The following is a 12,716-nucleotide window of genomic DNA, read 5'->3' on the forward strand; positions in this document are numbered from 1 at the left end:
ACCTTCTGCAGGCCAGACAGGACCTCTGCTGCTGCCCTACGTCCCTACCTAAGCAAGGAGGCCAGGGCAAGGTGGTTCTTTGGTGTGATCCAGCGGCCAGGCTCTGGAGAAAAGGGAACCCCCACCCGGGTTTTCAGGACAAGCAGTTTCGTGGTCTGCAAACAATGCAGGACCACAGCTCAGGAAGAACTGCAGGAGTCAGGAGAGAGAATGACGGCCACAATCGTAAACCCGTGGGTCGGCCCCACTGAACTGAGCGAGTCTTTATCCCTGCGAAGGCTTCTACTGCCTCCCGTTCGGACCGAGCTTTTCCCAGCGCTGTGGTTTTCGTGCCTCCAAACAGCTCTCTGTCCTCATGAGGTCTAGAAACATCCCCCCTACTCCCATGCCTGGGATTGAAAAGGTTCTCTACCCCCTGAGCCACACCGACGGAAGAACCGCCCACTTACCTGCGGCGATGGCCCCAATGAGCGGCTGTATGACGAGGATGAAAGGGTAGTTCCATGCCCCGATGACCAGGACCACGCCCAGCGGCTCACGGTGGATGTAGGTCTCGTCAGTCATCGTCATAATGGTCTTCTCCACGTACTGAGGGGCGGCCCATTCATGGAGTTTGTCCACCATCAGAGCAATCTCCCCCAGAGCGCCCATAATCTCGTAGGTGAAAGCGTTGAGCTCGTTCTGTCCGGGAGCCAAGAAGAGGTGGCATGTATTAAGAAGGATCGGCAACCACAATAATCTGGTGAATTTCATCGTATTAATAATAAGAATAGTAAACCGGCAACCAAGCCACGTATTGTTTTATTTCTTAAATCTATACCCCAAGCCTTCCTCCCAAAGGAGACCAGAGCAGCATTAATATTAGTATTATTTAATATATTATCTGCTTATTATTATTATTTTTACTAGCCAGTAACCAAGCCCAAGGAAGGGACGTGGGTGGCGCTGTGGGTTAAACCACAGAGCCTAGGGCTTGCCGATCAGAAGGTCGGCGGTTCAAATCCCCACGACGGGGTGAGCTCCCATTGTTTGGTCCCTGCTTCTGCCAACCTAGCAGTTCGAAAGCACGTCAAAGTGGAAGTAGATAAATAGGTACCGCTCCAGCAGGAAGGTAAACTGCGTTTCTGTGCGCTGCTTTGGTTCGCCAGAAGCGGCTTAGTCCTGCTGGCCACATGACCCAGAAGCTGTACGCCGGCTCCCTTGGCCAATAAAGCAAGATGAGCGTCGCAACCCCAGAGTCGGCCACGACTGGACCTAATGGTCAGAGGTCCCTTTACCTTTTAACCAAGCCCAAAGAAGAAAGGGGAGGGTCAATAACATGGGATGGGGGGCGCCTGGCTTCACAGCAGTGCATGTGAAAAGGATCTAGGGGTTTTAGTGGACCACAAGCTGAACATGAGCCCGCTGTGTGATGCAGCAGCAAAAAAGGCTAATGCTATTCCTGACTGCATCAACTGAAGTCTAGTGTCCAGACCAAGGGAAGGAATAGTCTGACTCTCTTCTGCCTTGGTCAGAAAACACCTGGAAGACTGTGTCCAGTTCTGGGCGCCCCAATTTCAGAAGGATGTTGACAAGCTGGAAGGTGTGCAGAGGAGGGCGACTAAGGAGACTGAGGGTCTGGAAACCAAGCCCGATGAGGAGGTTGGGGATGTTTAGCCTAAGGTTACCAGATGTTTTTCAATGAATCCAGGAACACTTTTCAACTTCCATGGATTTTGTACGGGGACTGATTTGTAAATCTGAGGACTGTCCCCGGGAAACAGGGACATCTGGTGACCTTAGTTTAGCCTGGAAAAGAGAAGACTGGGAGGAGATATGATACTCCCTGCATCCCCAAATATTATAGTAATTTTGGAACAGATGAAGTTTCCAATTTGTCTTCAAGGGCTGCCCCACGTGGAGAGCCTTGCAGCAGCCCAATCTTGAGGTTGTTCTTGTTATAATTCCCCCCCCCCCAAATTATTGGTTTTCTCTTATAATACATAAACATAAACACAGAAAAAAACATTACATTTAACACAACATAAAAACCTAACAATAGAAACACAAATGATAAAAGTAGATTTTTTTCTTCTTCTTATACCCTGGTATATTTACATTGCTAGAAGACTTCCTCGACACCTTCCAATCTGAATTTCATAATAACACATATTTAGCAGTTCCCAATTTCATATCTGTACCATCAATATCCTCTTTCATTCTTGCTGTAATTTATTACATGCCCTTCACCCCAATGACAACTTCGGCTGCCCTCAAAGAGAACTTGGAAACACCAAAACAAAAAAAATTCCTTCCAGTAGCACCTTAAAGATCAACTAAGTTAGTTCTTGGTATGAGCTTTCGTGTGCATGCACACTTCTTCAGATACACTGAAACAGAAGTTTCCAGACCCTTCTATATAGTGAGAAGGTGGGGAGGGGTATTACTCAGAAGGGTGGTGGGAATGGGTGATTGGCAGATAGCTGTGATGAGCCTGTTGACGACTCTTATATATATACATGACAAAGCCATTTTTCACCTTCTCACCCCTTGCTTTTTCCTGTAAGACCTATTGCAGTCCTTAAGAGTTGTCAACAGGCTCATCACAGCTATCTGCCCATCACCCATTCCCACCACCCTTCTGAGTAATACCCCTCCCCACCTTCTCACTATATAGAAGGGTCTGGTAACTTCTGTTTCAGTGTATCTGAAGAAGTGTGCATGCACAGGAAAGCTCATACCAAGAACTAACTTAGTTGGTCTTTAAGGTGCTACTGGAAGGAATTTTTTTTGTTTTGACTATGGCAGACCAACACGGCTACCTATCTGTAATTGGAAACACCAAGTGGTCCAAAATTATGATGATTATTTTAATTTATTCCCCGCCCTGCACTCCAAGGTGCTAGGGCAAGTGAGCCACACCTTGGAACACAGAACAGTTTTAAAACTTACAATAAAAAAGTACAATAATAGAAAATAGGGGGGTCCCCAAACATTCCCCCCCTCAGGGCCCTGTTGCCAGAGAGCCCTGGCCTCAGATTTCCCCCCACCCCACATACAATTCATAGAACGGTAGAACTGGAAGGGACCCCCCAGAGGCCATCCATCCCCAACGGGCGCTATAGAAAGACACGGCCATCGCGCCACAGACCTTGTGGAGGTCTGCCATGAGGGCTGCCGCGATATCCTTCTCCTTCTCCTTTATCATCTTCTTGAGGGCTAACAGCTGCTGGATTCTGAATTCTAAGGGCCGAGTCTTTCCTGTGTTGAAAGCTGCCCGGGCCCGCTCCACGGCTAGCTTGATTTTCTCCATGGCTGCTGTGAGACACCTGCAGGGGAGACAGAAAGGTTTGGATCTTCTGATGCAGAGGAGGTCCCTTGGAAGCCGACTGCTCAACTTGACACACGCTTCGGAGAGCCTAACCGGAGAGCAAAAGGGAAAAGGGCAGGCTCTCCATTGGCTCGGGGTCAGGAGAACGCCCCATGGCCCCTTCCAAAGCCAAGCTTTGCTCCTGGGTTTAGGAGGCTCTGCTCACACCCACTCCTTAATAAATTGAATCCAGGCGGCACGCCCTCCCCCTCCAGTCACCTGCTGGCCCAAACTGGTTTCCCAGCAAAGCTGTGGGTTTAGAATGTCAGAACTACCCAGAAACATTTCACAAGTCAGCAAGAGGGCTTAGTCATTGCATTAAACTCCCATCTTTTTCTCACAGGAGGCCGTGATTCACGCCCCCTCCTCAGTTAATCCCCACGACGACCCTGTGAGGCAGGTGAAGAGGTTGCAACTGACTCCAGGGTCTTCCAGAATAGCTTCCTGACCGAGTGGGGGATTCGAACCCTGATCTCCCAGGTCCTAGTCTGGCGCTCCAACCACTACACCACACTGCCTTCCTTTTTTTCTTCTTCCAATAATGTTTATTAAATTTCATACAAAAACATAACTTTAACATAACAAAAAAAGAAAAAAAACAATAATAAAAGAAAAAGAAAAAATAAATAAAAGAAATAAAATATTTCAAACCTCACATATACCACCACATACAATAAGACTTAGTTGATTAATTAAAATCCAACTTCATAAACATATTACTTGACTTCCTCTGATCTCTTACAACTGAATTTCCTTGTAATTAAATGTAGCAGTTTCCAATATCATTATTCCATATAACAATATTCCGGTCATAATCAAATTTCCTAACTTTTCTTATCATACCACCACACTGCCTTCCTAGAGTCATCCTCCTATGGGGCAGCTCTATAAATTAAGTAGGCAAACAAATATGGGGGAAACCAAATGCTCACTTGGAGGAGGATTTGAAATATTCCCCTTGAAGCTTGAATTTTTTTATTATTCTGGATTGTTTGGGTGCTTTAATGTGCTGTAAACTAGGGAAAGCTGTCCCTGGTGAATTCCTGCCTGTCCTGCAGCTACTTAAACGCACATCCACTGCAAGCCCCGCCCCCCTAAAAAACACGCATCTCCCTTACCCCCCTCCCGTGTCCGTCTGGACGCGGCTCCCCAGAGTTGACATCTTTCCCAACCCTTCCAGGCGCGGACTTCCGCCTTCCGGTCCTGAGGGCGACCTCGACCCACTTCCGGTCCCGGACAAGCCCCTCCCCCAGCACGTGCGTCTGTTGATGCTCAATGTTGATTTTCCACTTCTCCGCAAAAAAACCTCACGGAAGCAGCCCCCGCCCCCCGAAGCTCATACCGCACATTTAAAATCAATGCAAAATCCACAAAAGCTTAATCAACTGGCATTTATCAATTAGTATTTATTAATTAGTAATGTCGAATTATTATTATTATTATTAAGAATGCTACAGTTTATTAAAGGCACGGTGAAACTACGTGCAACCCAAACCTAGTCACGTTTGCTCAGAAGTAAATCTCCCCCGTGTTCAATGGAGTTTACGCCCAAATAAGCGTGTCAAGATCAATCCTAAAAACGAATTTACTTGGGAGTAAGCCCCATTGAACAGAGGGGGATTTTTTACTTCCCAGTAAAGCGACATAGGATCGGGTTGAACTGGATCCCTCTCCTCAGGAGGCAAATCACACCCACCCCGCAAAAAAGCCAGCGCAAACCTAGCTATGTCTACTCGGATGTAAATCCTCTTTAATTAAACGGGGCAGGGAGATAACTCCCAGGTAAGTGGGGTTACGATTGCAGTCAAATATACCTTTCCCTGGGTAGATGAAAGGTAAAAGTTACACCTTGTCTTCTCCCACTTTGCTCCTGGGCTTCTGACAGCAACCAGACAGGTAGATATCCACCTGGTTAAGCTTTCCCACTATTCTACATCAGGCACAGTTTTACCCAATTTTGAGGGCTGTTAAAAGTAGGTGATAGGGGACGCGGGTGGCGCTGTGGGTTAAAGCCTCAGCGCCTAGGGCTTGCCGATCGAAAGGTCGGCGGTTCGAATCCCCGCGGCGGGGTGCGCTCCCGTTGTTCGGTCCCAGCGCCTGCCAACCTAGCAGTTCGAAAGCACCCTCGGGTGCAAGTAGATAAATAGGGACCGCTTTCTAGCGGGAAGGTAAACGGCGCTTCCGTGTGCAGCTCTGGCTTGCCAGAGCAGCGATGTCACACTGGCCACATGACCCGGAAGTGTCTCCGGACAGCGCTGGCCCCTGGCCTCTTGAGTGAGATGGGCGCACAACCCCAGAGTCTGGCAAGACTGGCCCGTATGGGCAGGGGTACCTTTACCTTTACCTTTAAAAGTAGGTGAGCAGAGATTGGAAGAGGGGGTGTCAGTTTTAAGAGGGGAGAGCCCAGAGGGAACCCTGAACAACACCCCCCTCCAAAAAAAGAGAATATAAGCAACAGGATTCAGTATAGGGTTCAAATGCATATCTTTACAAGGGTGCACCTTTTGCCTGAGTAGAGGGCAAAGTCCACCAGGGTTGGTTTTTCTCCTGCAGAAATGGTGGTGTGGTGGGGAGTGTTGTAAACAAAAATTGCCCTTTTCCCTTATGGGGTATCCAAGAGCCCATATAGAGTCCTTACGTAGTTTCCCTATTGGTAGGAGAGAATTACAGAGGCCAACCAGAGAATATTGAGAAGCAAAGCAGCTAGGAAGCCTGATCTTTATTGATCTGTTGCAACAGGGTGCTCCCCTCACCCACAGGAGAGGAGGACCCAGAAAAATGGTGCGCAAGGCCTTATAAAGACTTTTGAAATTGCCACCCTGTAGATCAAGACCACCCCCAGAAACATCATACCTACATCACAGAAAAGGCGGTCTAAAACAGAAATTTGAATGTTGTTTTTCTTGTTTGCCAGGTTATCTGATTGCCTTTCCTGATTGTCTTTCCTGATAGTCTGACACCCATTAAGATGCTCATTAAGCAATTCCTGAGACAATGGGAAGGCTCCCTGACCCCCTCCACCCCACAGGGAAAACATTTGCTCAGTTTAGAAGAGTTTGGATTTGATATCCCGCCTTTCACTCCCTTTAAGGAGTCTCAAAGTGGCTCACATTCTCCTTTCCCTTCCTCCCCCACAACAAACACTCTGTGAGGTGAGTGAGGCTGAGAGACTTCAGAGAAGTGTGACTGGCCCCAGTGGCGTAGCGTGGGGGGTGCAGGGGGGGCCGGCCACACCGGGCGCAACATCTGGGGGGGCGCGCTCGCACTCGCAGCTCTCTGCCCCTACTGAAATCCACGGGTTAGGGGGCGCAAATTACTTGCCTTGCCCCGGGTGCTGACAACCCACGCTACGCCACTGACTGGCCCAAGGTCACCCAGCAGCTGCATGTGGAGGAGCGGAGACGCGAACCCGGTTCCCCAGAATACGTGACTACCGCTCTTAACCACTACACCACACTGGCTCTTGAGTTTAGGAATCAAAATGGTTTCAGGTCGGTCTTCCTGTGCTGATCTATGTACCTGCTTGGTTGGTACACTTATGAACATTACCATATATCTTAAGACCTCAAAATTCCTATCACAGGAGAAGCCACGCCTGTTGAACTGTGGCCTGTGTTGTGGATGTTCAGGGCAGTTTTTACTCGAACAAAAGTTGACTTCACTGGACTGTAAATTAAGCAGGCTTCGAGAGAAGCACCCCCTCGCCTTTGCTTTACCAGTGCGTAAAAATTAAGTCACGTTCTCACAAGGAAAAAAGCATGTCTGTGTTACCAGGGCTAAATGTCTGCTTCGGCAGCAAGAACAAGGTGTTTGTGGCCAAGGCCGAGTTTTTCCTGCACAAACGCATTCTTAATGCAGAATAATCATCTGAATCAGCGGATAGTAATCTAAGTAAGCAGGTTTTCCTGACTATACAGTTTCACACTGTAGCAGGGACCCCCCCCCAATCATTCAGTTTGTACAAACTTCACACACACATGCACACACACACACACTACACTTCTGTTATAAATTCATAGAAAATCAACCATACATCAGATTTGCACTGTTCCACTTTTATTTTACTCCATGAAGGAAGGACTACAAAATGGGGAAGGTTTGATACAGGCCAGCCATAATCCTTGAGCATACCAGTACATACACAGGAGCCCTGCCCAGTTGCTATGCCAACCCTGATGGGTCCTAGACAGAAGACCATCAAGATCACAAAGAACTGGATTCAGCAGGACTGGAACAAAGGACAATAATCAGCTCTTCCCTCTGGGGGCAGGAAACTGCAAACTCCCTTCTGTCACCTGGAAAGTACTCATGGGGAGGGGGAAAGGGGGAACCAGCCAGGTGACAGGACACTCAGGTTACCACCACAACTCCTCCCTCAACCCGTCCTTTCTGTGATGTATGTATCTGAGGGGTGGTCTTAGGTTACACCTCTTCTGTGATGTAGGCATGATGTTTCTGGGGGTAGTCTTGAACTACAGGGTGGCAATTTCAAAAGGCCTTGTGCGCCATTTTTCTGGGTCCTTCCTCTCTCCTGCAAGTGAGGGGAGCACCCTGTTGCAACAGTTCAAGAAAGGCCAAGCCTACAGACTGCTGTTTTGCTCCAAGTTATCCTGGTTGGTGTCTTTGTTTTTGTCCAAGGGAGCCCTCGGATTTTTCCGGTAACAACACCCTTTTTGTACATCTCTTCACGTGTAAGCAACTTGCCCCTGTATATGCAATCAAAACTTTATGCGCCACATCCACCAAATTAAAAATAAAATCAACCCAGCTAATGGATGACCAATGTGGCAAATATCCATGGTCAAAGGTAACAAACAGCCAGATAATATGGTTGGCGGATTGGGAACGCCAAGAAGAGTATCGGCCATCTGATTAGACTCGCTAACCTTTGCTCGTATTATTTCCTTGATAACACAGTCTGGAATGGCGCCTGCTTTGGTATCCAGCAAGGAAAAAAACACGCACTGGATCATCACATCATTAACCCTTCGAATTTCTCGTATTAATGGAAGCTCTCAAAGGGCCTTCTATGTAGCTTTGTGGCTCAGTGTATCCATTGCCTTCCTTCTGGGGGAGACCAGCCTGTCTGGGGAAGCCATGCGGGCCCCGATCCTTCACAAATCATTCACCAGCTGCCCTGCCGCTTTATTGGGAGGGGGGAAGCAGTCTGACAGACCCACACTTTTACTCTTTCAAGCGCTTTGGAATTTTTGGCAGTTTTCAATACCCCAGGACAACATTCTTAATTTCTTTTTTAAGCCATTTTAAGAAATGCAAACATCCACGTAGCTTCACAGATAAAATTGGGAAAGCTGCAAGGAAGAAACAGCAAAATATACAACGTCACCCACGCACTACCCTGGTCCACAGAAAGCAACCAAAATACTATGCTCAAAAGGTGCTGTTGGCTGCAGGGATATATGAGCATCTCACGTAAGTGAGCCAAGCCACACAAGAGGAAGGCAAACCTCTGTTCCTCAACAAATTTACTAGCCATTTTGCTGCTGGGAGTACAGCAATGGCCCTCCAGATGCTGTTAAGACTCCAGCTTCCACCCAGCGCACACACACCCCCAATTTAGGAATGATGGGTCTGGCAAGATCTGGGGTGTAAACTCTCTGTTCCAGAAACAGCACCAGTTCAGATCCTGAGGATGCAGCAAAAAAACGATACAGTGCTCAGATGACCTGATTGATTCCCTGCTTATGGGGGCAAAGGGTAGCAGCTGAACTTTGCAAGCCTAGAGAAGCCTAAAGGTAAAGGTAAAGGGACGCCTGACCATTAGGTCCAGTCACGGACGACTCTGGGGTTGCGGCACTCATCTCGCTTTATTGGCCGAGGGAGCCAGCGTCATGTGGCCAGCAGGACTGAGCCGCTTCTGGCGAACCAGAGCAGCGGACGGAAACGCCGTTTACCTTCCCGCCGGAGCGGTACCTATTTATCTACTTGCACTTTGACGTGCTTTCGAACTGCTAGGTTGGCAGGAGCAGGGACCGAGCAACAGGAGCTCACCCTGTCACGGGGATTCGAACCGCCGACCTTCTGATCGGCAAGTCCTAGACTCTGTGGTTTAAGCCACAGTGCCATCCGCGTCCCTGGGATCCCTACTCAGGATCCCTGAGTAGGGATCCCTACTCAGGATCCCTGAGTAGGGATGCCTACTCAGGAGTAAATCTTGCCACTTACCATGGGCGTAGCCAGGATTTTTGTTGGGGGAGCAGAACCCCTGTTTGCTATGTATTTTTATTTATTTAGAGGGGGCATCTACCCCTCCCTGCCCCCCCCTGGCTACACAGCCTTCTTCCCTCCCAAAGGCCCACTTAATAGCACACTCCTGGGCCTGTTTACTCAGGAGTAACTGCCAGTGGGTACAATGGGGCTCAATCCCAGTGCAGGAGCCCATTTCCAGCGAAGGCAGTGGGGTGCTTGCTTCGAGTTCTGGGAAAGAATGGATAGGGACCATTGCAGCTCAGTACTGCCTGCACTGACTGGCAGCAGCTCTCCAGGATTTCAGAGAAAGGGGCATCCCCAGTCCGAGCTGGAGACACCAGGGATTGAACCTGGGCAGGGCAGATGCTCAACCACTGCGTTACAGCCCTTCCTCTACAAATAAAACAAGATTCCAGTTCTCATGGTTGAATTAAACAGGAACCCTGGAAGCTGCCTTAAACTGAGTTGGATCATTGGTCCATCTAGCTCCATACTGCCCACACTGATTGGCAGCAGCTGCCCAGGGTTTCAGGAAGGGGCACATGCCCACCCTGACTTTTGAACCCGGGACCTTTTGCATGCAAAGTAGCTGCTCTGCTGACCCAGCCATTTCTGGAAGGCCCAATCTTGGCATAAGAAACACCCTTGTTTCTTCACATAGCAATTCTCTCCCTTTTTCTTGGCTCTGAGTTTTGGCTTTCTAAACAAAAACAAAGTCAACAGAAATCTCTTCCGACCCAAGGTTCTTCTCTCGGATCCGCCCTCCCTTTATATTTTGATTAAAAAAAACCAAAACCAAACCAAACCCGAAACCCAGCTTTGCAAAGTGGAAAGAATTTTCTACCCAGGCAACCACCGCAAGAAAAATAAATCTGACGAGATTCCCCCTTAAAAATCACACTTCCTCGCCCTTGCAAAACGACCCACAAACCACACGAGCAGCAACACTTTCCCTGCTTTATCCAGGCAAAAGAACCCTTAATTTTAACATTTGCAAAGAGAGATGAAGGTTACCTTTCAGGCAAGAGCTACTTTTAAGGGCTCGGCTGGGTTGTGTACCAGTCCGTAGAAAACAGACCTAGTTTCTCCACCCCTGACACCAGCCTAGGAAGAAAAGCCTCAGCCCTCCCACTGCAGGAAATTTGGATGCGAGCCCAGGACTGACATCTGTACCGTATTCTCATTAAAACAGCATGCATGGAAAAAAAGAAAAACAGAACGAGGGCAACTCGTTTTTCTCCCCACAGTGACGGGGGAAATAGGTACAGTGGTTGTCAATTCTGGCATTCAGAAGCATCACATTCCTGCCTGCCACCTGCTTTGGGGGGTTTCCTGGCTGAAAAGTTTGTCCTAAAGTTAAGGGGGCAGCCGAATCCCCACACCTCAAGAGAGGTGATATCACAGGAGTTTAACAAATTATGTCCAGTCTCGGAGAAGGCTGATTCTCTTCTTCCTCTCTGGTGACGCTAGAACGTGTGGGACCCAAGGAAGCCGAATGTTGGGAGATTTGGGGCAAGAAAGAAGAAAGTCGTTCTCCACACAGTTCACCTGTGGAACTCACTGCCACAAGATGTAGCTTTAAGAGAGAATTAGACCGGTTGGTGGAGGATAAAGACTTATCTTTCAGCGGATACTAGTCATGACGGGTATGTTCTTCCTCCAGAAACAGACACAGTGATTCTTCTGAATACTAGTGGTTTGAAAACAACAGGAGGGGAGAGGGTCTAGGTCCCCCGGGGCCTAGTTTGGCACTCTAACCACTACACCAGACCAGTCCCATTATCCATTTCCCACTAGGTCCGTGCTGGAGTGTTCCCCCCTCTGCAGTGACATAAAGGTCAGAGCCTGAGTTAGGCAGCTTTTTTCTGAGTCAGACCACTGCTCCATCTAGGCCAGTATTGCCTACACTGGCTGGCAGCAGCAGCAGCTCTCCGGGGTTTCAGACAGGGAGTCTTTCCCCTGGAGATGCCGGGGATCAAACCTGGGACCTTCTGCATGCCAAGCAGATGCTCTGAGTCCTTTAGTATGTTTAATGTACAAAAATCTCAAGACCAAAGCAGACTTTGCCTGATTCCTTAAAGTGAACGTTGTTTGCTCAGTCTGAGTAAAAGGAACTCAACTCCACATGCCCCTGGCACCTCGAAATAAGGTTTTCGGGTACTCCATATTATTTGTACTCACGGCTGTGAATCTGCCCCCTCCCTTCAGACAAAGCTCTGTTTCATATTGTTTGTTACTGTAAGAACAAGTGTTGAATAAGCGACTGGTAGGCCACCTTAATAATAGGGACGCGGGTGGCGTTGTGGGTCAAACCAGAGCCTAAGACTTGCCGATCAGAATGTCGGCGGTTCGAATCCCCGTGATGGGGTGAGCTCCCATTCCTCGGTCCCTGCTCCTGCCCACCTAGCAGTTCGAAAGCACGTCAAAGTGCAAGTAGATAAATAGGCACCACTCTGGTGGGAAGGTAAACGGCATTTCCGTGCACTGCTCTGGTTTGCCAGAAGCGGTTTAGTCCTGCTGGCCACATGAACTGGAAGCTGTATGCCGGCTCCCTCGGCCAATAAAGCGAGATGAGCGCCGCAACCCCAGAGTCGGTCATGACTGGACCTAATGGTCAGGGGTCCCTTTACCTTAAGCCACCTTAATTCTCACATGGCCCTTCAGGCGCCTTTGCCTGGCCCTCAGTGCTTTCCCTAGGCTGCGGTTAGCCCTGCTCCACACCAGCCTTACCAGTGGGGCTTTTGCCTGGCGGGAAGGAGTCCCTGTCCTGTGGGTGGGTGCCTCTGGCCAAACTTGAGCTGCAACTTATCTCTGCACTTTGAAGCCAAGAATTCCCAAAACTCTTCTGGCTCTCACCCGATCAAAGGAGGGTCAGTAGAGTTAAAAGGACTCTGCCACAATGAAATCCCTTTGCCACTTATATTTGATTCCGGCTTAAGGTACAGAGGGATTTCAGTAAGGCAAACCAACTCTCCCAGTCAGGCCTAGCAAATATTGAGAAATGGTCTCCCGCCCTTGGGCAGGAGGTGCCTTTAAGGCTTTGGGGTTCATCTTCAGCCAGAATCGTTTCCCACAAAGGTGTAATTTCAAAAACAGGTTGAGTTGCCAGTTTCCCTTTGGCTCCCGTTTGCGGTCAACTCCTCCTTTCTGCCCTTCA

General features: G+C 48.7%; 1 protein-coding gene and 1 long non-coding RNA gene across 4 annotated transcripts in view; one reads left to right on the plus strand and one right to left on the minus strand.

Moving 5' to 3' along the window:
* The window catches only part of ALDH3A2 (aldehyde dehydrogenase 3 family member A2), a 33,769-nt gene extending 23,045 nt beyond the window's left edge, over nucleotides 1–10,724 (minus strand). Inside the window, exons 1-3 of one of the 3 annotated variants that reach the window (XM_081890453.1) lie at nucleotides 10,574–10,724; nucleotides 3,131–3,308; nucleotides 450–681 (exon numbers count right to left, since the gene is read on the minus strand). In XM_081890453.1, the coding sequence (XP_081746579.1) occupies nucleotides 450–681; nucleotides 3,131–3,292 (394 nt within the window). In that variant the 5' untranslated portion in view covers nucleotides 3,293–3,308; nucleotides 10,574–10,724. Of the gene's footprint in view, nucleotides 1–449; nucleotides 682–3,130; nucleotides 3,309–4,467; nucleotides 4,576–10,573 lie in introns of those variants that run through there. The other 2 variants (XM_081890452.1, XM_081890454.1) reach the window with 2 other exon arrangements.
* LOC309358052 lies at nucleotides 904–1,952 on the plus strand. Its single transcript, XR_014163312.1, has 2 exons — nucleotides 904–935; nucleotides 1,304–1,952. It is a non-coding gene; the product is annotated as an uncharacterized lncRNA (long non-coding RNA).
* Nucleotides 10,725–12,716: the final 1,992 nt, after the last annotated feature.

This window comes from Podarcis melisellensis, assembly GCF_964234715.1.
Source record: "Podarcis melisellensis genome assembly, chromosome: 15".
NCBI classification, from domain to species: Eukaryota; Metazoa; Chordata; class Lepidosauria; order Squamata; family Lacertidae; genus Podarcis; species Podarcis melisellensis.